The sequence below is a fragment of the Giraffa tippelskirchi genome, chromosome 14 (assembly GCF_054371585.1).
Source record: "Giraffa tippelskirchi isolate mGirTip1 chromosome 14, T2T-mGirTip1v1.2.pri, whole genome shotgun sequence".
Lineage (NCBI taxonomy): Eukaryota > Metazoa > Chordata > Mammalia > Artiodactyla > Giraffidae > Giraffa > Giraffa tippelskirchi.
In genome coordinates this window covers 8768034-8791697 of record NC_137288.1, presented here as the reverse complement: position 1 = coordinate 8791697, position 23664 = coordinate 8768034, and the positions used below count along the sequence as shown (strand labels likewise).

The following is a 23664-nucleotide window of genomic DNA, read 5'->3' as shown; positions in this document are numbered from 1 at the left end:
CGGGTCTCAGATCTAAGCTGTTGTTTCACTGTCAGCTGTGTCTCTTCCGTTGCAGCCAGGTGGGCCACGCTGCTCCAAAGGAGCTCACAAGCTGAGTTTCAAGGGAGGTATAGAGAGGACAGGGATGGCTACAACGTACTGCAAACTGAGTGAGGGTCCCCACAATCCTCAGCAAAGGTCTGTGGTGTGCAAGTGGGGAGTAGAGGGCCCCCAAGTTCCAAAGGAAGGGAGGTAGTCGGGAGCTAAAGCCCTTGGCCGCTGTGGTAGTAGCTGCAGATGGCAGCTCGTCCACAGTGCACTTCGAATGAGGTCATATGAGCGGGACTCTGGAAATGGCTCCGAAATCGGGAGAAAGGGGTCAGGGTATGTGGGAATCCGGCGGGGGTGGGGGGTGGATGAAGGAAGGTGTCCCTCCTCTCTCCAGTGCAATTTGGTTTGGTGAGTCTCAAAGCTACCAGATGGCACTTCCCAAGTCAGGCCCCCGCAGGAATCAGGGTGGGCTGCGTGCCTCGGCCCCTGCCACAGGGACAAGCCACACCAGTGGCCTCCCTGAGCTCCAATGGCCGGATCTGGGGGTTCTGTCTGGGTGCACACCTCCTTGCTGTGGCCAAGTTCCCCCCTTCTCTGAGCACCAGCTTCATCCTCTCGAATGAGGACATCGATTGCTACCTTGGCACGTTACTCTCTTCATCCTGTGAAGACTCATTAGGCTTATCCTACAATTACTAGCTGGCCCGAAGAGATATCTCCTGAATCCAGATTAAGCTGGAGTCTCCCAGGCTCATCTGGCATGTCTTCCCTGAAGTCTGCCAAAACCCACACCCTTGCATTTCCAGGGACTCCCCTTAGCCAGCTGGGCAGAAAACCCAGCATGGTTCAAACAAGCTGACAGACAAGCGGGAGAGGACTCACGGGCAGACGGCTTCCCTCAGGTCTCGGGTGGAGCTCTGGGACCACAGCAGCAACGGGCCATCCCAGGCCCTGGGCTCAGCAGCGCCCTCATTCTCAGGCCGGCGGCTCTGCCCTGAGGGGAGCAGGAAGGTCACCAACTGCCGCAGGCGGGCCTCACGCCCCTCCCACTGCTGGAGCCTGACCTCCCCCGGCCCCACCCCTTCCCCTACCCCAGCAGGACGACAGCTCGTCTTCCCCTGGCTTCCAACGGGAGGCCCGGCCCTGGGCCCCGATTGGGCACTGCCCCAGCCCGGAGCCAATCACAGTGGCCAGGGAGGTGGAACGCACCGATTGGCCAGGGCCAGGTCATGTGACCATACTCCCCAGGAAACTCAAATATTACCAAGGTTCCCTAAGAAACCAATGAACAGAATTATCCAGTAAAGGCAAACCGTGCTTTTTAATGAGGCCAATGTCACAGAAGAAAAAAAAAATGCTTCACAATGAACTGCTCAAGGAAGCTACTAAATAAACTTTCAGAAAAGTTTAGTAGTTTTTTTTTTTTTTTTTTTAATAGGGTGACGGAGAGCTATACCTTTCCCGTCTATGTGAATTTAGGTTTAAACTAGATTTCCCTTGGCTATTATATAAGACAAAAAAACCCACATCCCCCCCTTTCACTCCCCCCCACCCCCAAAAAGTGTTTTAATCTATAGAATTTTTGTGTCCTCAGTTGTGTCTGATTCGCGGCAACTCACGAACTCTACACAGCCAGGCTCTTCCGTCCATGGAATTCAGGGCAATTTTTTCTGTCCCAGTAAATGCCCACCCTGGGTGATCCAAAGGCAAGGGCTCAGAGGCTCCTGAGAGACTAACTCCTTTCAGCTGAGCACAGAGCTGGCTCCTCACTGGGATGCCTGTGGCCTGGGGCTCCCTGAGGGGAGAGCAGCACTCGCCCCACCGTGTGGTCACTGCTGGAAGTGCAGGCTGCTCCTCACTCCCCCTTGACAGTGTCCCTGAGGGCAGAACAGTGTGAATCGAATCAAGGTGGAAAGGCAAACTCCAATGCAACCAAACTCCCCACAAGGTCTCTAAAACCACTCAGGAACAGGGAATTGGAAACTGCAGGGGATGACAGGAATGGAGATGGAGACTTGACACCTTACACCGAGTTCACTTCCAGTTATCCCCAGGCAAACTTTCCATGAAAACTTGTCACAAATCTCGAAGAACAATGAGCAGAAACCGGACACGTGCTTTGAGTCTTCACACACAAAACTAAAAGCCAGTCCACAAAAAAAAAAAACCCAGAGAATACAGTGGACTTTGCAAAATCAAAGATATCTACTGTGGGAAAGACCTCATGACAAAAGCAAAAGACAGGTCATACATCGCGAGACGAATGAGTGGAAACACAAAGCTTATCAAGGATGTGTCTCCAAACAGACAAAGAACACCAACACAACAAGCCTGTGAAAACTAGGGAAAGGTCTGAAGGGACACCAGACTGAGGAAGACACACACAGAGGATCCCGGATGATGTCCAGCACTGAGGGCCTGAAGAAACAACAGTCTAGTTGCACCCCCTCAGGCCTGTGTGACCGTGGATGAGGCCTCTGTTTCCCGGTGGCTCTGAGAGATGGACAGGGAGGAAGGGGAAGAGAAGTCACTTGCATTTCTAATACTCACAGCAAAGTCTTCCAACGAGAAGGGAATTATCACCCCCACTGACAATGCCATTCACTGAAGTGATAGCCACCAGTCCATCTAACCCAGAAGGGAAGGATGGACCTGTTCTCACAAAACGGCGAGAGATGGAAGAAGGAAGATCAAGCCCACACCAATCACTGGAAAGAGAAGCTGTGCTCAGGGCTTGAAAGAATTCCTATTGGGAAAATGATGTCACAGCCCCACAAGGCAATCCACAGCTTCGATGCTATTCCTCCCAAAATGCCAATGCATTTTCGCACCGAACAAAGAATTGCAAAAGGGGTACGGAGACAGAAAAGAGCCTAAACTGTCAATACAATCCGACGAAGAAGCCCCGATACGGACATCCAAGGTTGTGTGAAAGGAAATTAGACGACCAAACTAGGATCCTCAGGAGAGTATCGGAGAAGGCAATGGCGACCCACTCCAGTACTCTTGCCTGGAAAATGTCCTGGACGGAGGAGCCTGGTAGGCTGCAGGCCATGGGGTCACGCAGAGTCAGACACGACTGAAGTGACTTAGCCGCAGCAGCAGCAGCAGGACAGTATGCTATTGGGAATACAACAACACACACAGATCCAGATCGATGGAATAAAGTGGAGGGTCCAGAAACAAACCCCAGCATCCATGGTCAACTCATCTCTGACACAGAAGGGGAGAATATCCAAATGGGAACAAGAAAGCCTCTTCAATCAATGTCCATGGGAAAACCAGACAGCTACATCTGAAGAACGCTATTGGTTTTGATCTCATACCACCTCAATATAGGGGGAAAACCTCACCCTAAAGACGGATGTCATGAGATAGCTAGAAAGAAGCGTAGGTCAAAGGCTCCTTAACATCAGAGTCTCCTTGCCATTTGCTGGGCGGAGGTCGAAATGGGTCTCTTCAAGTAAGGCAAAGAGGTACACGAAGTACACCCATGGGTTTCCATCCAATGGAACCTCTTCACAACAGAGAAGCTAAGCATTCACAAATGCAAAAGATAGGAAACAGAACATGAGAGACTCCTTGCAAGTGGTGTATCTGAGAAGGGGTTCATATGGAAAGAGACGAAGAATGCACAGCACTCAGATTCCAAGAAACAACACCACCACCACCCTTGACCCTTCCCCCATGACCAACTCCGACCTAAAGCCTTTCTCTCCCTCTAACCTATCCCTAAAACATAACCCTCATCTAATCATATACATGTGCATCCCTAGCATCCATCCATCCACACACGAGAGAGAAAGAGGAAGACACAGACGGAACTGAGAAAGGAAAAGAGAGGGACACAGCCAGAGAGAGACACGGAACCAAAGAGAGGAAAGGAGTCGACGGTCCAGACTTTTCCTCAATCTGCCTCGAAGGTAGAAGCAATGACAGCGCCCTTCCACCCCAGAAGGGGGAAAAGGACGGAAGGTTTGGAGAGGAAAAGACAAGAACGCAGGGAGCCATTAGAAGCTCAGCCACCCGCAGAAGCCGAGCTGGGACACTTGAACAGAATCTCAATGGAAACAGAGGAGCAGAAAGTTGGCTACTCTTTTCTATAAGAGAGGGAGACCTTCGAGTCTTCCTTTCGGTCCTCCAACTTGGATGCGGGGTCTCAAAACAGTCAGGAGGGGGAGTGCCTTTTCCTGGGTACCACGGCGCATCCAGGCCTCGTTCTGCCCCATTCTGTGCTGTGTCAGCCCTGGATGGAATCTTTCTTTCTGAAGTCTCAGCGCACAAGCTCCACGTGATATCGGCCCCAGGTGGAAAGGCATGGAGCTGCTCGTAGGCCGACAGACCTAGGAAGCAGATGGGAGAATGACCACCACTCTGCAGATGGAGAGACTGGGGCAACCCTGAGGGGCATATGCTTGTCCAGGGCCACACCACTTATGAGAAGAAGGAGCCTGGTCTGAGAGCAGTGGGGTCCTCGGAGCTCAGGCCCTGGCTGAACCCAGGCCTCCCCAGGGCTGTGGGCTGGGCTGTGTGGGTGTCACTGTGCCTGCACATGGCCTAAGGGGGGTGGTCGAGCAGTCAGAAACCCAGAGATTCCCTTGGGAAGTTTTGGGGAAGGGACCTCAGCACGAACCCCAGGAGATGATGTCACCTGCCGGCAACAGAACCCAACAGAACCCGCAGCCCGGGTATCCAGGCCTCCAGAGCGGAGAGGAGCCCCCAGCCAGTTCACTGGCTGCCAGGATGTTCTGCTGTTTGCCCCTGCCCAGAGGCCGGGGCCTCAGGAGTGCTCACAGGCAGTGTGCGCGGGCACCCTGTCGACGTTGGCTCAGGACACCCCCGAGAGGCCTCTGGCCCTTTGCCCGGAGAAACAGAAAGGTAACACGGGGAGCCCCAGGACGGACCAGGCCGCCTCTCCCATGCCACCCGGAAACACCGGGTCCTTTGCCTGTGTGTGTGGATGCGGGTTTCTTGGGGTGTGTCTCCCTCAAGGAAGCCCAGGCGGATGTGGGGTCAGAAGCCTGCGGACAAGTTGTGTCCACACCCCAGGGGAGAGCAGGCTGGGCGGGATGGGGAGAGTGCGGGCAGCGGCGGCCGCCCAGGCGGACCTCACACCCTCAGGTGGGTCTCTTTCCTCCCGGGTGGGGATCTGAGCAGACACACGTCTCTGACCCTTCTGGGAAGAGAAGTTCGAGCAGGCAGAAGCAGCGGCTCCACTGCCCAGGCCCAGCTCGGAAAACTCCTAGCATGGCTGGCTGACGGTCACTGTCGTTGCAGAGCTTCCCACGTGATGAGGCCGAGGACGGGGACACCCCATCCACCTCCCGGAGGGAGGGGTCGGAGCACCACCCCCCCGCCCGTGAGGCCCAGTGCAGGCTCCAGGTGAGCGTGCCCACGGAGGCATCAGCCCCACCGGGGGAGAAGCGGAGGCGGGGAAGGCCTGCTGCCGAGACACCGCCCAGGATACACCCGGCGGCCCAGTCTGAGGCTGCCACGGAGCTCAGCACACCCGGCTCCGACCCAGAGTCCCGAGAACCCCGGCCTCTGAGGCAGCAGGAGGACCTGGAGCCCAGCACGCCAGAGCACAGAGGTGAGGACGCTGGGGCTGGTGCACGGGAGTGTGTGGGGAGGGGGTGCTGAGCTACACAGGGACGAGTCCCCGAAAGCTGCTGCTGGGCCTGCAGCAAGCGCTGGCCTCACACCCCCCGCCCCCCATCTTGCACACTTCAGTCCCAAAAGACATCCGACGCTGGGTAGTCTTTGGGAATCTCTTGGAAGCTTTCTGTCCCGGGAGACGCACATGCCAAGGCTGGCCTGTGGGCAAACTTTGCTTCTCCCCCAGCTCTAGCACTGGCCTCCAACTGGAACCAGGCTCCGCTTCCCAGACCTGTCCCTACAGAGGTGCTGGCTCCAGGTGCAGGACCCAGGGATCCACCGAGGGCAGATGGAGAACCGAGACTTGCCCTCGCAGAGACACCAGGCCAGCTGGGTACTGGCCAGCACACCGGGCAGATCGGATCTCCATGCCTGCAGGACCCCCAGCCCCAGGCACTGATGTCCCACCCCCTCAGCCAGAACCTCCACCTCCACGTGCACCTCTACCTGCTCGGGCTCTGGCAGGAGAACCCGAGGCAGAGGAGGAGTCACCGCCTCGGCAGGGAGAGCCTGCCCTGGCTCCCGCGCAACACCCAGACGCCCACGATGACTCACCCACCCCTGCAGGGAGAACGAGCCCCCGCTCTGGACAGACACCCAGAGCCCTTGCCGGAAACACCACGTCCAGGGGAGCGGTCGGCTCTGCAGCCTCCATCCCCGTCTGCTCACCGTGGACGCTGGCAACTCGGTCTGCCCCCAGGGGACATGGAGTTCCTTTCCCCTGAACTGCTTTGCATTTGGTTTGTTTCCACCTTTCTGGTGATGTTTTATTTTTTGTATGGTTTCCTGTACTTTTGTTGGTTAAGTTGGGATTAGTAAACTTTTTCATCATTGTTGCAATTTGGGAACACTGTTGTGTAACTCTGGTGATACTGTGTTACCATCACCACTTTGTAGTTTCAGACCCGTTTGATCTTTATGCCCCACCCCCCAACAAAGCCTGGATTCAAGGCAAGCACGCCCTGTTCATCCCTTCCCCCGATCCTGAACACAATTTCATCCTTTCTTTGTGCATTCCTTCCTATATTCTTGGTGTCCCCAATCAATGACTCTCAGTGAAATGACTGACGGAGTGTTTTTTGGACTCTCCAACTAGTGTAAGACTCCATTGGAGAGTTCTCATTTGTACGTCATTTGAACTAGCCTTTGATATCTGAAAGGACGGTGTACGTCCTTTCAAGATACCATGTGCCAAACGAAGCCCTTTTGGCAACTGCCATCATTATCTCCAGGCAGGCATTGCTGTGTCAAGGGTGACATCTCAGCCAGAAGGCAGAGGCTGAGCTCGTCTTGTTGCACCAGCTCCCAAAAGAAGCCAAGAAAGGGAGCTGGAACAACAAACCACCCCAACACCCAGGAAAGCGTTCTTCATGACAGAAGGCTAGAAAATGAGCCAACATCCTTGTGGCCCAGAACCCCTCTAGAAAATCACTGTTCCATAAAAAAGAGAAACACATGGGAAGTTCCAAGGAGAGGCAATGCCCATGGCCCGTGTACTTGAGAGACGGCCTGACCGCTCCGGGGAAGACACGCACCGACGGAACCCCTTGGGAAACAGCAGCGATAGTCCTCACCGTCGTAAGGGTTTCCTCTGGGGACAACCTGCCCGGGGCACCACACGAGGGAGCAGACCGGCTTCTCTTCCTCTGCCCCCACACCATTCACTCATGAAGGCAGCTCAGGTGTTCTCATGCCCTGCCTGCCTGCCTGCCTGGCTCATCCGTGAGCTGTGACCACCTACAGGGCAGGACTCCACCTTCTCCTCTCTGTGTACCGTGAATCTGCACACAGTGGGCTTGCAGAACCTTAGGAGACTTGAGCCATTCCCACTCGAGCCAGAACCCTCCCCAGGAAGGAAAACAGCTGTGGAGTCATTTTGGCCCCAGCACTGGTTCGAAAGCCTGGCGCCTCCTACAGCCTCTACGGTGTGAAGAGGGAGGTCCCTTCTGACAGAGCTTTCCGGGTCTCAGATCTAAGCTGTTGTTTCACTGTCAGCTGTGTCTCTTCCGTTGCAGCCAGGTGGGCCACGCTGCTCCAAAGGAGCTCACAAGCTGAGTTTCAAGGGAGGTATAGAGAGGACAGGGATGGCTACAACGTACTGCAAACTGAGTGAGGGTCCCCACAATCCTCAGCAAAGGTCTGTGGTGTGCAAGTGGGGAGTAGAGGGCCCCCAAGTTCCAAAGGAAGGGAGGTAGTCGGGAGCTAAAGCCCTTGGCCGCTGTGGTAGTAGCTGCAGATGGCAGCTCGTCCACAGTGCACTTCGAATGAGGTCATATGAGCGGGACTCTGGAAATGGCTCCGAAATCGGGAGAAAGGGGTCAGGGTATGTGGGAATCCGGCGGGGGTGGGGGGTGGATGAAGGAAGGTGTCCCTCCTCTCTCCAGTGCAATTTGGTTTGGTGAGTCTCAAAGCTACCAGATGGCACTTCCCAAGTCAGGCCCCCGCAGGAATCAGGGTGGGCTGCGTGCCTCGGCCCCTGCCACAGGGACAAGCCACACCAGTGGCCTCCCTGAGCTCCAATGGCCGGATCTGGGGGTTCTGTCTGGGTGCACACCTCCTTGCTGTGGCCAAGTTCCCCCCTTCTCTGAGCACCAGCTTCATCCTCTCGAATGAGGACATCGATTGCTACCTTGGCACATTACTCTCTTCATCCTGTGAAGACTCATTAGGCTTATCCTACAATTACTAGCTGGCCCGAAGAGATATCTCCTGAATCCAGATTAAGCTGGAGTCTCCCAGGCTCATCTGGCATGTCTTCCCTGAAGTCTGCCAAAACCCACACCCTTGCATTTCCAGGGACTCCCCTTAGCCAGCTGGGCAGAAAACCCAGCATGGTTCAAACAAGCTGACAGACAAGCGGGAGAGGACTCACGGGCAGACGGCTTCCCTCAGGTCTCGGGTGGAGCTCTGGGACCACAGCAGCAACGGGCCATCCCAGGCCCTGGGCTCAGCAGCGCCCTCATTCTCAGGCCGGCGGCTCTGCCCTGAGGGGAGCAGGAAGGTCACCAACTGCCGCAGGCGGGCCTCACGCCCCTCCCACTGCTGGAGCCTGACCTCCCCCGGCCCCACCCCTTCCCCTACCCCAGCAGGACGACAGCTCGTCTTCCCCTGGCTTCCAACGGGAGGCCCGGCCCTGGGCCCCGATTGGGCACTGCCCCAGCCCGGAGCCAATCACAGTGGCCAGGGAGGTGGAACGCACCGATTGGCCAGGGCCAGGTCATGTGACCATACTCCCCAGGAAACTCAAATATTACCAAGGTTCCCTAAGAAACCAATGAACAGAATTATCCAGTAAAGGCAAACCGTGCTTTTTAATGAGGCCAATGTCACAGAAGAAAAAAAAAATGCTTCACAATGAACTGCTCAAGGAAGCTACTAAATAAACTTTCAGAAAAGTTTAGTAGTTTTTTTTTTTTTTTTTTAATAGGGTGACGGAGAGCTATACCTTTCCCGTCTATGTGAATTTAGGTTTAAACTAGATTTCCCTTGGCTATTATATAAGACAAAAAAACCCACATCCCCCCCTTTTACTCCCCCCCACCCCCAAAAAGTGTTTTAATCTATAGAATTTTTGTGTCCTCAGTTGTGTCTGATTCGCGGCAACTCACGAACTCTACACAGCCAGGCTCTTCCGTCCATGGAATTCAGGGCAATTTTTTCTGTCCCAGTAAATGCCCACCCTGGGTGATCCAAAGGCAAGGGCTCAGAGGCTCCTGAGAGACTAACTCCTTTCAGCTGAGCACAGAGCTGGCTCCTCACTGGGATGCCTGTGGCCTGGGGCTCCCTGAGGGGAGAGCAGCACTCGCCCCACCGTGTGGTCACTGCTGGAAGTGCAGGCTGCTCCTCACTCCCCCTTGACAGTGTCCCTGAGGGCAGAACAGTGTGAATCGAATCAAGGTGGAAAGGCAAACTCCAATGCAACCAAACTCCCCACAAGGTCTCTAAAACCACTCAGGAACAGGGAATTGGAAACTGCAGGGGATGACAGGAATGGAGATGGAGACTTGACACCTTACACCGAGTTCACTTCCAGTTATCCCCAGGCAAACTTTCCATGAAAACTTGTCACAAATCTCGAAGAACAATGAGCAGAAACCGGACACGTGCTTTGAGTCTTCACACACAAAACTAAAAGCCAGTCCACAAAAAAAAAAAACCCAGAGAATACAGTGGACTTTGCAAAATCAAAGATATCTACTGTGGGAAAGACCTCATGACAAAAGCAAAAGACAGGTCATACATCGCGAGACGAATGAGTGGAAACACAAAGCTTATCAAGGATGTGTCTCCAAACAGACAAAGAACACCAACACAACAAGCCTGTGAAAACTAGGGAAAGGTCTGAAGGGACACCAGACTGAGGAAGACACACACAGAGGATCCCGGATGATGTCCAGCACTGAGGGCCTGAAGAAACAACAGTCTAGTTGCACCCCCTCAGGCCTGTGTGACCGTGGATGAGGCCTCTGTTTCCCGGTGGCTCTGAGAGATGGACAGGGAGGAAGGGGAAGAGAAGTCACTTGCATTTCTAATACTCACAGCAAAGTCTTCCAACGAGAAGGGAATTATCACCCCCACTGACAATGCCATTCACTGAAGTGATACCCACCAGTCCATCTAACCCAGAAGGGAAGGATGGACCTGTTCTCACAAAACGGCGAGAGATGGAAGAAGGAAGATCAAGCCCACACCAATCACTGGAAAGAGAAGCTGTGCTCAGGGCTGGAAAGAATTCCTATTGGGAAAATGATGTCACAGCCCCACAAGGCAATCCACAGCTTCGATGCTATTCCTCCCAAAATGCCAATGCATTTTCGCACCGAACAAAGAATTGCAAAAGGGGTACGGAGACAGAAAAGAGCCTAAACTGTCAATACAATCCGACGAAAAAGCCCCGATACGGACATCCAAGGTTGTGTGAAAGGAAATTAGACGACCAAACTAGGATCCTCAGGAGAGTATCGGAGAAGGCAATGGCGACCCACTCCAGTACTCTTGCCTGGAAAACGTCCTGGACGGAGGAGCCTGGTAGGCTGCAGGCCATGGGGTCACGCAGAGTCAGACACGACTGAAGTGACTTAGCCGCAGCAGCAGCAGCAGGACAGTATGCCATTGGGAATACAACAACACAAACACACACAGATCCAGATCGATGGAATAAAGTGGAGGGTCCAGAAACAAACCCCAGCATCCATGGTCAACTCATCTCTGACACAGAAGGGGAGAATATCCAAATGGGAACAAGAAAGCCTCTTCAATCAATGTCCATGGGAAAACCAGACAGCTACATCTGAAGAACGCTATTGGTTTTGATCTCATACCACCTCAATATAGGGGGAAAACCTCACCCTAAAGACTGATGTCATGAGATAGCTAGAAAGAAGCGTAGGTCAAAGGCTCCTTAACATCAGAGTCTCCTTGCCATTTGCTGGGCGGAGGTCGAAATGGGTCTTTTCAAGTAAGGCAAAGAGGTACACGAAGTACACCCATGGGTTTCCATCCAATGGAACCTCTTCACAACAGAGAAGCTAAGCATTCACAAATGCAAAAGATAGGAAACAGAACATGAGAGACTCCTTGCAAGTGGTGTATCTGAGAAGGGGTTCATATGGAAAGAGACGAAGAATGCACAGCACTCAGATTCCAAGAAACAACACCACCACCACCCTTGACCCTTCCCCCATGACCAACTCCGACCTAAAGCCTTTCTCTCCCTCTAACCTATCCCTAAAACATAACCCTCATCTAATCATATACATGTGCATCCCTAGCATCCATCCATCCACACACGAGAGAGAAAGAGGAAGACACAGACGGAACTGAGAAAGGAAAAGAGAGGGACACAGCCAGAGAGAGACACGGAACCAAAGAGAGGAAAGGAGTCGACGGTCCAGACTTTTCCTCAATCTGCCTCGAAGGTAGAAGCAATGACAGCGCCCTTCCACCCCAGAAGGGGGAAAAGGACGGAAGGTTTGGAGAGGAAAAGACAAGAACGCAGGGAGCCACTAGAAGCTCAGCCACCCGCAGAAGCCGAGCTGGGACACTTGAACAGAATCTCAATGGAAACAGAGGAGCAGAAAGTTGGCTACTCTTTTCTATAAGAGAGGGAGACCTTCGAGTCTTCCTTTCGGTCCTCCAACTTGGATGCGGGGTCTCAAAACAGTCAGGAGGGGGAGTGCCTTTTCCTGGGTACCACGGCACATCCAGGCCTCGTTCTGCCCCATTCTGTGCTGTGTCAGCCCTGGATGGAATCTTTCTTTCTGAAGTCTCAGCGCACAAGCTCCACGTGATATCGGCCCCAGGTGGAAAGGCATGGAGCTGCTCGTAGGCCGACAGACCTAGGAAGCAGATGGGAGAATGACCACCACTCTGCAGATGGAGAGACTGGGGCAACCCTGAGGGGCATATGCTTGTCCAGGGCCACACCACTTATGAGAAGAAGGAGCCTGGTCTGAGAGCAGTGGGGTCCTCGGAGCTCAGGCCCTGGCTGAACCCAGGCCTCCCCAGGGCTGTGGGCTGGGCTGTGTGGGTGTCACTGTGCCTGCACATGGCCTAAGGGGGGTGGTCGAGCAGTCAGAAACCCAGAGATTCCCTTGGGAAGTTTTGGGGAAGGGACCTCAGCACGAACCCCAGGAGATGATGTCACCTGCCGGCAACAGAACCCAACAGAACCCGCAGCCCGGGTATCCAGGCCTCCAGAGCGGAGAGGAGCCCCCAGCCAGTTCACTGGCTGCCAGGATGTTCTGCTGTTTGCCCCTGCCCAGAGGCCGGGGCCTCAGGAGTGCTCACAGGCAGTGTGCGCGGGCACCCTGTCGACGTTGGCTCAGGACACCCCCGAGAGGCCTCTGGCCCTTTGCCCGGAGAAACAGAAAGGTAACACGGGGAGCCCCAGGACGGACCAGGCCGCCTCTCCCATGCCACCCGGAAACACCGGGTCCTTTGCCTGTGTGTGTGGATGCGGGTTTCTTGGGGTGTGTCTCCCTCAAGGAAGCCCAGGCGGATGTGGGGTCAGAAGCCTGCGGACAAGTTGTGTCCACACCCCAGGGGAGAGCAGGCTGGGCGGGATGGGGAGAGTGCGGGCAGCGGCGGCCGCCCAGGCGGACCTCACACCCTCAGGTGGGTCTCTTTCCTCCCGGGTGGGGATCTGAGCAGACACACGTCTCTGACCCTTCTGGGAAGAGAAGTTCGAGCAGGCAGAAGCAGCGGCTCCACTGCCCAGGCCCAGCTCGGAAAACTCCTAGCATGGCTGGCTGACGGTCACTGTCGTTGCAGAGCTTCCCACGTGATGAGGCCGAGGACGGGGACACCCCATCCACCTCCCGGAGGGAGGGGTCGGAGCACCACCCCCCCGCCCGTGAGGCCCAGTGCAGGCTCCAGGTGAGCGTGCCCACGGAGGCATCAGCCCCACCGGGGGAGAAGCGGAGGCGGGGAAGGCCTGCTGCCGAGACACCGCCCAGGATACACCCGGCGGCCCAGTCTGAGGCTGCCACGGAGCTCAGCACACCCGGCTCCGACCCAGAGTCCCGAGAACCCCGGCCTCTGAGGCAGCAGGAGGACCTGGAGCCCAGCACGCCAGAGCACAGAGGTGAGGACGCTGGGGCTGGTGCACGGGAGTGTGTGGGGAGGGGGTGCTGAGCTACACAGGGACGAGTCCCCGAAAGCTGCTGCTGGGCCTGCAGCAAGCGCTGGCCTCACACCCCCCGCCCCCCATCTTGCACACTTCAGTCCCAAAAGACATCCGACGCTGGGTATTCTTTGGGAATCTCTTGGAAGCTTTCTGTCCCGGGAGACGCACATGCCAAGGCTGGCCTGTGGGCAATCTTTGCTTCTCCCCCAGCTCTAGCACTGGCCTCCAACTGGAACCAGGCTCCGCTTCCCAGACCTGTCCCTACAGAGGTGCTGGCTCCAGGTGCAGGACCCAGGGATCCACCGAGGGCAGATGGAGAACCGAGACTTGCCCTCGCAGAGACACCAGGCCAGCTGGGTACTGGCCAGCACACCGGGCAGATCGGATCTCCATGCCTGCAGGACCCCCAGCCCCAGGCACTGATGTCCCACCCCCTCAGCCAGAACCTCCACCTCCACGTGCACCTCTACCTGCTCGGGCTCTGGCAGGAGAACCCGAGGCAGAGGAGGAGTCACCGCCTCGGCAGGGAGAGCCTGCCCTGGCTCCCGCGCAACACCCAGACGCCCACGATGACTCACCCACCCCTGCAGGGAGAACGAGCCCCCGCTCTGGACAGACACCCAGAGCCCTTGCCGGAAACACCACGTCCAGGGGAGCGGTCGGCTCTGCAGCCTCCATCCCCGTCTGCTCACCGTGGACGCTGGCAACTCGGTCTGCCCCCAGGGGACATGGAGTTCCTTTCCCCTGAACTGCTTTGCATTTGGTTTGTTTCCACCTTTCTGGTGATGTTTTATTTTTTGTATGGTTTCCTGTACTTTTGTTGGTTAAGTTGGGATTAGTAAACTTTTTCATCATTGTTGCAATTTGGGAACACTGTTGTGTAACTCTGGTGATACTGTGTTACCATCACCACTTTGTAGTTTCAGACCCGTTTGATCTTTATGCCCCACCCCCCAACAAAGCCTGGATTCAAGGCAAGCACGCCCTGTTCATCCCTTCCCCCGATCCTGAACACAATTTCATCCTTTCTTTGTGCATTCCTTCCTATATTCTTGGTGTCCCCAATCAATGACTCTCAGTGAAATGACTGACGGAGTGTTTTTTGGACTCTCCAACTACTGTAAGACTCCATTGGAGAGTTCTCATTTGTATGTCATTTGAACTAGCCTTTGATATCTGAAAGGACGGTGTACGTCCTTTCAAGATACCATGTGCCAAACGAAGCCCTTTTGGCAACTGCCATCATTATCTCCAGGCAGGCATTGCTGTGTCAAGGGTGACATCTCAGCCAGAAGGCAGAGGCTGAGCTCGTCTTGTTGCACCAGCTCCCAAAAGAAGCCAAGAAAGGGAGCTGGAACAACAAACCACCCCAACACCCAGGAAAGCGTTCTTCATGACAGAAGGCTAGAAAATGACCCAACATCCTTGTGGCCCAGAACCCCTCTAGAAAATCACTGTTCCATAAAAAAGAGAAACACATGGGAAGTTCCAAGGAGAGGCAATGCCCATGGCCCGTGTACTTGAGAGACGGCCTGACCGCTCCGGGGAAGACACGCACCGACGGAACCCCTTGGGAAACAGCAGTGATAGTCCTCACCGTCGTAAGGGTTTCCTCTGGGGACAACCTGCCCGGGGCACCACACGAGGGAGCAGACCGGCTTCTCTTCCTCTGCCCCCACACCATTCACTCATGAAGGCAGCTCAGGTGTTCTCATGCCCTGCCTGCCTGCCTGCCTGGCTCATCCGTGAGCTGTGACCACCTACAGGGCAGGACTCCACCTTCTCCTCTCTGTGTACCGTGAATCTGCACACAGTGGGCTTGCAGAACCTTAGGAGACTTGAGCCATTCCCACTCGAGCCAGAACCCTCCCCAGGAAGGAAAACAGCTGTGGAGTCATTTTGGCCCCAGCACTGGTTCGAAAGCCTGGCGCCTCCTACAGCCTCTACGGTGTGAAGAGGGAGGTCCCTTCTGACAGAGCTTTCCGGGTCTCAGATCTAAGCTGTTGTTTCACTGTCAGCTGTGTCTCTTCCGTTGCAGCCAGGTGGGCCACGCTGCTCCAAAGGAGCTCACAAGCTGAGTTTCAAGGGAGGTATAGAGAGGACAGGGATGGCTACAACGTACTGCAAACTGAGTGAGGGTCCCCACAATCCTCAGCAAAGGTCTGTGGTGTGCAAGTGGGGAGTAGAGGGCCCCCAAGTTCCAAAGGAAGGGAGGTAGTCGGGAGCTAAAGCCCTTGGCCGCTGTGGTAGTAGCTGCAGATGGCAGCTCGTCCACAGTGCACTTCGAATGAGGTCATATGAGCGGGACTCTGGAAATGGCTCCGAAATCGGGAGAAAGGGGTCAGGGTATGTGGGAATCCGGCGGGGGTGGGGGGTGGATGAAGGAAGGTGTCCCTCCTCTCTCCAGTGCAATTTGGTTTGGTGAGTCTCAAAGCTACCAGATGGCACTTCCCAAGTCAGGCCCCCGCAGGAATCAGGGTGGGCTGCGTGCCTCGGCCCCTGCCACAGGGACAAGCCACACCAGTGGCCTCCCTGAGCTCCAATGGCCGGATCTGGGGGTTCTGTCTGGGTGCACACCTCCTTGCTGTGGCCAAGTTCCCCCCTTCTCTGAGCACCAGCTTCATCCTCTCGAATGAGGACATCGATTGCTACCTTGGCACGTTACTCTCTTCATCCTGTGAAGACTCATTAGGCTTATCCTACAATTACTAGCTGGCCCGAAGAGATATCTCCTGAATCCAGATTAAGCTGGAGTCTCCCAGGCTCACCTGGCATGTCTTCCCTGAAGTCTGCCAAAACCCACACCCTTGCATTTCCAGGGACTCCCCTTAGCCAGCTGGGCAGAAAACCCAGCATGGTTCAAACAAGCTGACAGACAAGCGGGAGAGGACTCACGGGCAGACGGCTTCCCTCAGGTCTCGGGTGGAGCTCTGGGACCACAGCAGCAACGGGCCATCCCAGGCCCTGGGCTCAGCAGCGCCCTCATTCTCAGGCCGGCGGCTCTGCCCTGAGGGGAGCAGGAAGGTCACCAACTGCCGCAGGCGGGCCTCACGCCCCTCCCACTGCTGGAGCCTGACCTCCCCCGGCCCCACCCCTTCCCCTACCCCAGCAGGACGACAGCTCGTCTTCCCCTGGCTTCCAACGGGAGGCCCGGCCCTGGGCCCCGATTGGGCACTGCCCCAGCCCGGAGCCAATCACAGTGGCCAGGGAGGTGGAACGCACCGATTGGCCAGGGCCAGGTCATGTGACCATACTCCCCAGGAAACTCAAATATTACCAAGGTTCCCTAAGAAACCAATGAACAGAATTATCCAGTAAAGGCAAACCGTGCTTTTTAATGAGGCCAATGTCACAGAAAAAAAAAAAAAAATGCTTCACAATGAACTGCTCAAGGAAGCTACTAAATAAACTTTCAGAAAAGTTTAGTAGTTTTTTTTTTTTTTTTTTTTTTAATAGGGTGACGGAGAGCTATACCTTTCCCGTCTATGTGAATTTAGGTTTAAACTAGATTTCCCTTGGCTATTATATAAGACAAAAAAACCCACATCCCCCCCTTTCACTCCCCCCCAACCTCAAAAAGTGTTTTAATCTATAGAATTTTTGTGTCCTCAGTTGTGTCTGATTCGCGGCAACTCACGAACTCTACACAGCCAGGCTCTTCCGTCCATGGAATTCAGGGCAATTTTTTCTGTCCCAGTAAATGCCCACCCTGGGTGATCCAAAGGCAAGGGCTCAGAGGCTCCTGAGAGACTAACTCCTTCCAGCTGAGCACAGAACTGGCTCCTCACTGGGATGCCTGTGGCCTGGGGCTCCCTGAGGGGAGAGCAGCACTCGCCCCACCGTGTGGTCACTGCTGGAAGTGCAGGCTGCTCCTCACTCCCCCTTGACAGTGTCCCTGAGGGCAGAACAGTGTGAATCGAATCAAGGTGGAAATGCAAACTCCAATGCAACCAAACTCCCCACAAGGTCTCTAAAACCACTCAGGAACAGGGAATTGGAAACTGCAGGGGATGACAGGAATGGAGATGGAGACTTGACACCTTACACCGAGTTCACTTCCAGTTATCCCTAGACAAACTTTCCATGAAAACTTGCCACAAATCTCGAAGAACAATGAGCAGAAACCGGACACGTGCTTTGAGTCTTCACACACAAAACTAAAAGCCAGTCCACAAAAAAAAAAAAAAAAAACCCAGAGAATACAGTGGACTTTGCAAAATCAAAGATATCTACTGTGGGAAAGACCTCATGACAAAAGCAAAAGACAGGTCATACATCGCGAGACGAATGAGTGGAAACACAAAGCTTATCAAGGATGTGTCTCCAAACAGACAAAGAACACCAACACAACAAGCCTGTGAAAACTAGGGAAAGGTCTGAAGGGACACCAGACTGAGGAAGACACACACAGAGGATCCCGGATGATGTCCAGCACTGAGGGCCTGAAGAAACAACAGTCTAGTTGCACCCCCTCAGGCCTGTGTGACCGTGGATGAGGCCTCTGTTTCCCGGTGGCTCTGAGAGATGGACAGGGAGGAAGGGGAAGAGAAGTCACTTGCATTTCTAATACTCACAGCAAAGTCTTCCAACGAGAAGGGAATTATCACCCCCACTGACAATGCCATTCACTGAAGTGATACCCACCAGTCCATCTAACCCAGAAGGGAAGGATGGACCTGTTCTCACAAAACGGCGAGAGATGGAAGAAGGAAGATCAAGCCCACACCAATCACTGGAAAGAGAAGCTGTGCTCAGGGCTGGAAAGAATTCCTATTGGGAAAATGATGTCACAGCCCCACAAGGCAGTCCACAGCTTCGATGCTATTCCTCCCAACATGCCAATGCATTTTCGCACCGAACAAAGAATTGCAAAAGGGGTACGGAGACAGAAAAGAGCCTAAACTGTCAATACAATCCGACGAAAAAGCCCCGATACGGACATCCAAGGTTGTGTGAAAGGAAATTAGACGACCAAACTAGGATCCTCAGGAGAGTATCGGAGAAGGCAATGGCGACCCACTCCAGTACTCTTGCCTGGAAAACGTCCTGGACGGAGGAGCCTGGTAGGCTGCAGGCCATGGGGTCACGCAGAGTCAGACACGACTGAAGTGACTTAGCCGCAGCAGCAGCAGCAGGACAGTATGCTATTGGGAATACAACAACACACACAGATCCAGATCGATGGAATAAAGTGGAGGGTCCAGAAACAAACCCCAGCATCCATGGTCAACTCATCTCTGACACAGAAGGGGAGAATATCCAAATGGGAACAAGAAAGCCTCTTCAATCAATGTCCATGGGAAAACCAGACAGCTACATCTGAAGAACGCTATTGGTTTTGATCTCATACCACCTCAATATAGGGGGAAAACCTCACCCTAAAGACTGATGTCATGAGATAGCTAGAAAGAAGCGTAGGTCAAAGGCTCCTTAACATCAGAGTCTCCTTGCCATTTGCTGGGCGGAGGTCGAAATGGGTCTCTTCAAGTAAGGCAAAGAGGTACACGAAGTACACCCATGGGTTTCCATCCAATGGAACCTCTTCACAACAGAGAAGCTAAGCATTCACAAATGCAAAAGATAGGAAACAGAACATGAGAGACTCCTTGCAAGTGGTGTATCTGAGAAGGGGTTCATATGGAAAGAGACGAAGAATGCACAGCACTCAGATTCCAAGAAACAACACCACCACCACCCTTGACCCTTCCCCCATGACCAACTCCGACCTAAAGCCTTTCTCTCCCTCTAACCTATCCCTAAAACATAACCCTCATCTAATCATATACATGTGCATCCCTAGCATCCATCCATCCACACACGAGAGAGAAAGAGGAAGACACAGACGGAACTGAGAAAGGAAAAGAGAGGGACACAGCCAGAGAGAGACACGGAACCAAAGAGAGGAAAGGAGTCGACGGTCCAGACTTTTCCTCAATCTGCCTCGAAGGTAGAAGCAATGACAGCGCCCTTCCACCCCAGAAGGGGGAAAAGGACGGAAGGTTTGGAGAGGAAAAGACAAGAACGCAGGGAGCCACTAGAAGCTCAGCCACCCGCAGAAGCCGAGCTGGGACACTTGAACAGAATCTCAATGGAAACAGAGGAGCAGAAAGTTGGCTACTCTTTTCTATAAGAGAGGGAGACCTTCGAGTCTTCCTTTCGGTCCTCCAACTTGGATGCGGGGTCTCAAAACAGTCAGGAGGGGGAGTGCCTTTTCCTGGGTACCACGGCACATCCAGGCCTCGTTCTGCCCCATTCTGTGCTGTGTCAGCCCTGGATGGAATCTTTCTTTCTGAAGTCTCAGCGCACAAGCTCCACGTGATATCGGCCCCAGGTGGAAAGGCATGGAGCTGCTCGTAGGCCGACAGACCTAGGAAGCAGATGGGAGAATGACCACCACTCTGCAGATGGAGAGACTGGGGCAACCCTGAGGGGCATATGCTTGTCCAGGGCCACACCACTTATGAGAAGAAGGAGCCTGGTCTGAGAGCAGTGGGGTCCTCGGAGCTCAGGCCCTGGCTGAACCCAGGCCTCCCCAGGGCTGTGGGCTGGGCTGTGTGGGTGTCACTGTGCCTGCACATGGCCTAAGGGGGGTGGTCGAGCAGTCAGAAACCCAGAGATTCCCTTGGGAAGTTTTGGGGAAGGGACCTCAGCACGAACCCCAGGAGATGATGTCACCTGCCGGCAACAGAACCCAACAGAACCCGCAGCCCGGGTATCCAGGCCTCCAGAGCGGAGAGGAGCCCCCAGCCAGTTCACTGGCTGCCAGGATGTTCTGCTGTTTGCCCCTGCCCAGAGGCCGGGGCCTCAGGAGTGCTCACAGGCAGTGTGCGCGGGCACCCTGTCGACGTTGGCTCAGGACACCCCCGAGAGGCCTCTGGCCCTTTGCCCGGAGAAACAGAAAGGTAACACGGGGAGCCCCAGGACGGACCAGGCCGCCTCTCCCATGCCACCCGGAAACACCGGGTCCTTTGCCTGTGTGTGTGGATGCGGGTTTCTTGGGGTGTGTCTCCCTCAAGGAAGCCCAGGCGGATGTGGGGTCAGAAGCCTGCGGACAAGTTGTGTCCACACCCCAGGGGAGAGCAGGCTGGGCGGGATGGGGAGAGTGCGGGCAGCGGCGGCCGCCCAGGCGGACCTCACACCCTCAGGTGGGTCTCTTTCCTCCCGGGTGGGGATCTGAGCAGACACACGTCTCTGACCCTTCTGGGAAGAGAAGTTCGAGCAGGCAGAAGCAGCGGCTCCACTGCCCAGGCCCAGCTCGGAAAACTCCTAGCATGGCTGGCTGACGGTCACTGTCGTTGCAGAGCTTCCCACGTGATGAGGCCGAGGACGGGGACACCCCATCCACCTCCCGGAGGGAGGGGTCGGAGCACCACCCCCCCGCCCGTGAGGCCCAGTGCAGGCTCCAGGTGAGCGTGCCCACGGAGGCATCAGCCCCACCGGGGGAGAAGCGGAGGCGGGGAAGGCCTGCTGCCGAGACACCGCCCAGGATACACCCGGCGGCCCAGTCTGAGGCTGCCACGGAGCTCAGCACACCCGGCTCCGACCCAGAGTCCCGAGAACCCCGGCCTCTGAGGCAGCAGGAGGACCTGGAGCCCAGCACGCCAGAGCACAGAGGTGAGGACGCTGGGGCTGGTGCACGGGAGTGTGTGGGGAGGGGGTGCTGAGCTACACAGGGACGAGTCCCCGAAAGCTGCTGCTGGGCCTGCAGCAAGCGCTGGCCTCACACCCCCCGCCCCCCATCTTGCACACTTCAGTCCCAAAAGACATCCGACGCTGGGTATTCTTTGGGAATCTCTTGGAAGCTTTCTGTCCCGGGAGACGCACATGCCAAGGCTGGCCTGTGGGCAATCTTTGCTTCTCCCCCAGCTCTAGCACTGGCCTCCAACTGGAACCAGGCTCCGCTTCCCAGACCTGTCCCTACAGAGGTGCTGGCTCCAGGTGCAGGACCCAGGGATCCACCGAGGGCAGATGGAGAACCGAGACTTGCCCTCGCAGAGACACCAGGCCAGCTGGGTACTGGCCAGCACACCGGGCAGATCGGATCTCCATGCCTGCAGGACCCCCAGCCCCAGGCACTGATGTCCCACCCCCTCAGCCAGAACCTCCACCTCCACGTGCACCTCTACCTGCTCGGGCTCTGGCAGGAGAACCCGAGGCAGAGGAGGAGTCACCGCCTCGGCAGGGAGAGCCTGCCCTGGCTCCCGCGCAACACCCAGACGCCCACGATGACTCACCCACCCCTGCAGGGAGAACGAGCCCCCGCTCTGGACAGACACCCAGAGCCCTTGCCGGAAACACCACGTCCAGGGGAGCGGTCGGCTCTGCAGCCTCCATCCCCGTCTGCTCACCGTGGACGCTGGCAACTCGGTCTGCCCCCAGGGGACATGGAGTTCCTTTCCCCTGAACTGCTTTGCATTTGGTTTGTTTCCACCTTTCTGGTGATGTTTTATTTTTTGTATGGTTTCCTGTACTTTTGTTGGTTAAGTTGGGATTAGTAAACTTTTTCATCATTGTTGCAATTTGGGAACACTGTTGTGTAACTCTGGTGATACTGTGTTACCATCACCACTTTGTAGTTTCAGACCCGTTTGATCTTTATGCCCCACCCCCCAACAAAGCCTGGATTCAAGGCAAGCACGCCCTGTTCATCCCTTCCCCCGATCCTGAACACAATTTCATCCTTTCTTTGTGCATTCCTTCCTATATTCTTGGTGTCCCCAATCAATGACTCTCAGTGAAATGACTGACGGAGTGTTTTTTGGACTCTCCAACTACTGTAAGACTCCATTGGAGAGTTCTCATTTGTATGTCATTTGAACTAGCCTTTGATATCTGAAAGGACGGTGTACGTCCTTTCAAGATACCATGTGCCAAACGAAGCCCTTTTGGCAACTGCCATCATTATCTCCAGGCAGGCATTGCTGTGTCAAGGGTGACATCTCAGCCAGAAGGCAGAGGCTGAGCTCGTCTTGTTGCACCAGCTCCCAAAAGAAGCCAAGAAAGGGAGCTGGAACAACAAACCACCCCAACACCCAGGAAAGCGTTCTTCATGACAGAAGGCTAGAAAATGACCCAACATCCTTGTGGCCCAGAACCCCTCTAGAAAATCACTGTTCCATAAAAAAGAGAAACACATGGGAAGTTCCAAGGAGAGGCAATGCCCATGGCCCGTGTACTTGAGAGACGGCCTGACCGCTCCGGGGAAGACACGCACCGACGGAACCCCTTGGGAAACAGCAGTGATAGTCCTCACCGTCGTAAGGGTTTCCTCTGGGGACAACCTGCCCGGGGCACCACACGAGGGAGCAGACCGGCTTCTCTTCCTCTGCCCCCACACCATTCACTCATGAAGGCAGCTCAGGTGTTCTCATGCCCTGCCTGCCTGCCTGCCTGGCTCATCCGTGAGCTGTGACCACCTACAGGGCAGGACTCCACCTTCTCCTCTCTGTGTACCGTGAATCTGCACACAGTGGGCTTGCAGAACCTTAGGAGACTTGAGCCATTCCCACTCGAGCCAGAACCCTCCCCAGGAAGGAAAACAGCTGTGGAGTCATTTTGGCCCCAGCACTGGTTCGAAAGCCTGGCGCCTCCTACAGCCTCTACGGTGTGAAGAGGGAGGTCCCTTCTGACAGAGCTTTCCGGGTCTCAGATCTAAGCTGTTGTTTCACTGTCAGCTGTGTCTCTTCCGTTGCAGCCAGGTGGGCCACGCTGCTCCAAAGGAGCTCACAAGCTGAGTTTCAAGGGAGGTATAGAGAGGACAGGGATGGCTACAACGTACTGCAAACTGAGTGAGGGTCCCCACAATCCTCAGCAAAGGTCTGTGGTGTGCAAGTGGGGAGTAGAGGGCCCCCAAGTTCCAAAGGAAGGGAGGTAGTCGGGAGCTAAAGCCCTTGGCCGCTGTGGTAGTAGCTGCAGATGGCAGCTCGTCCACAGTGCACTTCGAATGAGGTCATATGAGCGGGACTCTGGAAATGGCTCCGAAATCGGGAGAAAGGGGTCAGGGTATGTGGGAATCCGGCGGGGGTGGGGGGTGGATGAAGGAAGGTGTCCCTCCTCTCTCCAGTGCAATTTGGTTTGGTGAGTCTCAAAGCTACCAGATGGCACTTCCCAAGTCAGGCCCCCGCAGGAATCAGGGTGGGCTGCGTGCCTCGGCCCCTGCCACAGGGACAAGCCACACCAGTGGCCTCCCTGAGCTCCAATGGCCGGATCTGGGGGTTCTGTCTGGGTGCACACCTCCTTGCTGTGGCCAAGTTCCCCCCTTCTCTGAGCACCAGCTTCATCCTCTCGAATGAGGACATCGATTGCTACCTTGGCACGTTACTCTCTTCATCCTGTGAAGACTCATTAGGCTT

At 55.2% G+C, this 23664-nt stretch overlaps 3 protein-coding genes and 1 long non-coding RNA gene across 4 annotated transcripts in view; 3 read left to right on the top strand and 1 right to left on the bottom strand.

Annotated features, from left to right (window-relative positions):
- Nucleotides 1–23664, bottom strand: part of LOC145534148 (uncharacterized) — a 770273-nt gene that overhangs the window by 578204 nt on the left and 168405 nt on the right. The window contains exons 22-24 of the long non-coding RNA XR_014074274.1: nucleotides 16208–16319; nucleotides 8558–8669; nucleotides 913–1024 (exon numbers count right to left, since the gene is read on the bottom strand). This is a non-coding gene — a long non-coding RNA (uncharacterized LOC145534148). The remainder of the gene's footprint in view (nucleotides 1–912; nucleotides 1025–8557; nucleotides 8670–16207; nucleotides 16320–23664) is intronic.
- On the top strand, nucleotides 1451–6525 carry LOC145533894 (uncharacterized). The gene is made up of 3 exons (XM_081561238.1): nucleotides 1451–4908; nucleotides 5308–5620; nucleotides 5873–6525. The coding sequence occupies exons 1-3, from the start codon at nucleotides 4672–4674 to the stop codon at nucleotides 6499–6501; spliced, it is 1179 nt and encodes a 392-aa protein (XP_081417364.1). The 5' UTR covers nucleotides 1451–4671; the 3' UTR covers nucleotides 6502–6525.
- Nucleotides 10244–14175, top strand: LOC145533959 (uncharacterized). Its single transcript, XM_081561312.1, has 3 exons — nucleotides 10244–12558; nucleotides 12958–13270; nucleotides 13523–14175. The coding sequence occupies exons 1-3, from the start codon at nucleotides 12322–12324 to the stop codon at nucleotides 14149–14151; spliced, it is 1179 nt and encodes a 392-aa protein (XP_081417438.1). The 5' UTR covers nucleotides 10244–12321; the 3' UTR covers nucleotides 14152–14175.
- LOC145533949 (uncharacterized) lies at nucleotides 16748–21831 on the top strand. The gene is made up of 3 exons (XM_081561300.1): nucleotides 16748–20214; nucleotides 20614–20926; nucleotides 21179–21831. The coding sequence occupies exons 1-3, from the start codon at nucleotides 19978–19980 to the stop codon at nucleotides 21805–21807; spliced, it is 1179 nt and encodes a 392-aa protein (XP_081417426.1). The 5' UTR covers nucleotides 16748–19977; the 3' UTR covers nucleotides 21808–21831.

Bases quoted from the DNA above. Each gene is read 5' to 3' on its own strand.
- LOC145533949 (XM_081561300.1), top strand. From the start codon at position 19,978: ATGATGTCACCTGCCGGCAACAGAACCCAACAGAACCCGCAGCCCGGG. The intron at 20,215-20,613 runs GTAACACGGGGA...CTGTCGTTGCAG, and splicing joins TTGCCCGGAGAAACAGAAAG to AGCTTCCCACGTGATGAGGC. The intron at 20,927-21,178 runs GTGAGGACGCTG...CTTCTCCCCCAG, and splicing joins CAGCACGCCAGAGCACAGAG to CTCTAGCACTGGCCTCCAAC.
- LOC145533959 (XM_081561312.1), top strand. From the start codon at position 12,322: ATGATGTCACCTGCCGGCAACAGAACCCAACAGAACCCGCAGCCCGGG. The intron at 12,559-12,957 runs GTAACACGGGGA...CTGTCGTTGCAG, and splicing joins TTGCCCGGAGAAACAGAAAG to AGCTTCCCACGTGATGAGGC. The intron at 13,271-13,522 runs GTGAGGACGCTG...CTTCTCCCCCAG, and splicing joins CAGCACGCCAGAGCACAGAG to CTCTAGCACTGGCCTCCAAC.
- LOC145533894 (XM_081561238.1), top strand. From the start codon at position 4,672: ATGATGTCACCTGCCGGCAACAGAACCCAACAGAACCCGCAGCCCGGG. The intron at 4,909-5,307 runs GTAACACGGGGA...CTGTCGTTGCAG, and splicing joins TTGCCCGGAGAAACAGAAAG to AGCTTCCCACGTGATGAGGC. The intron at 5,621-5,872 runs GTGAGGACGCTG...CTTCTCCCCCAG, and splicing joins CAGCACGCCAGAGCACAGAG to CTCTAGCACTGGCCTCCAAC.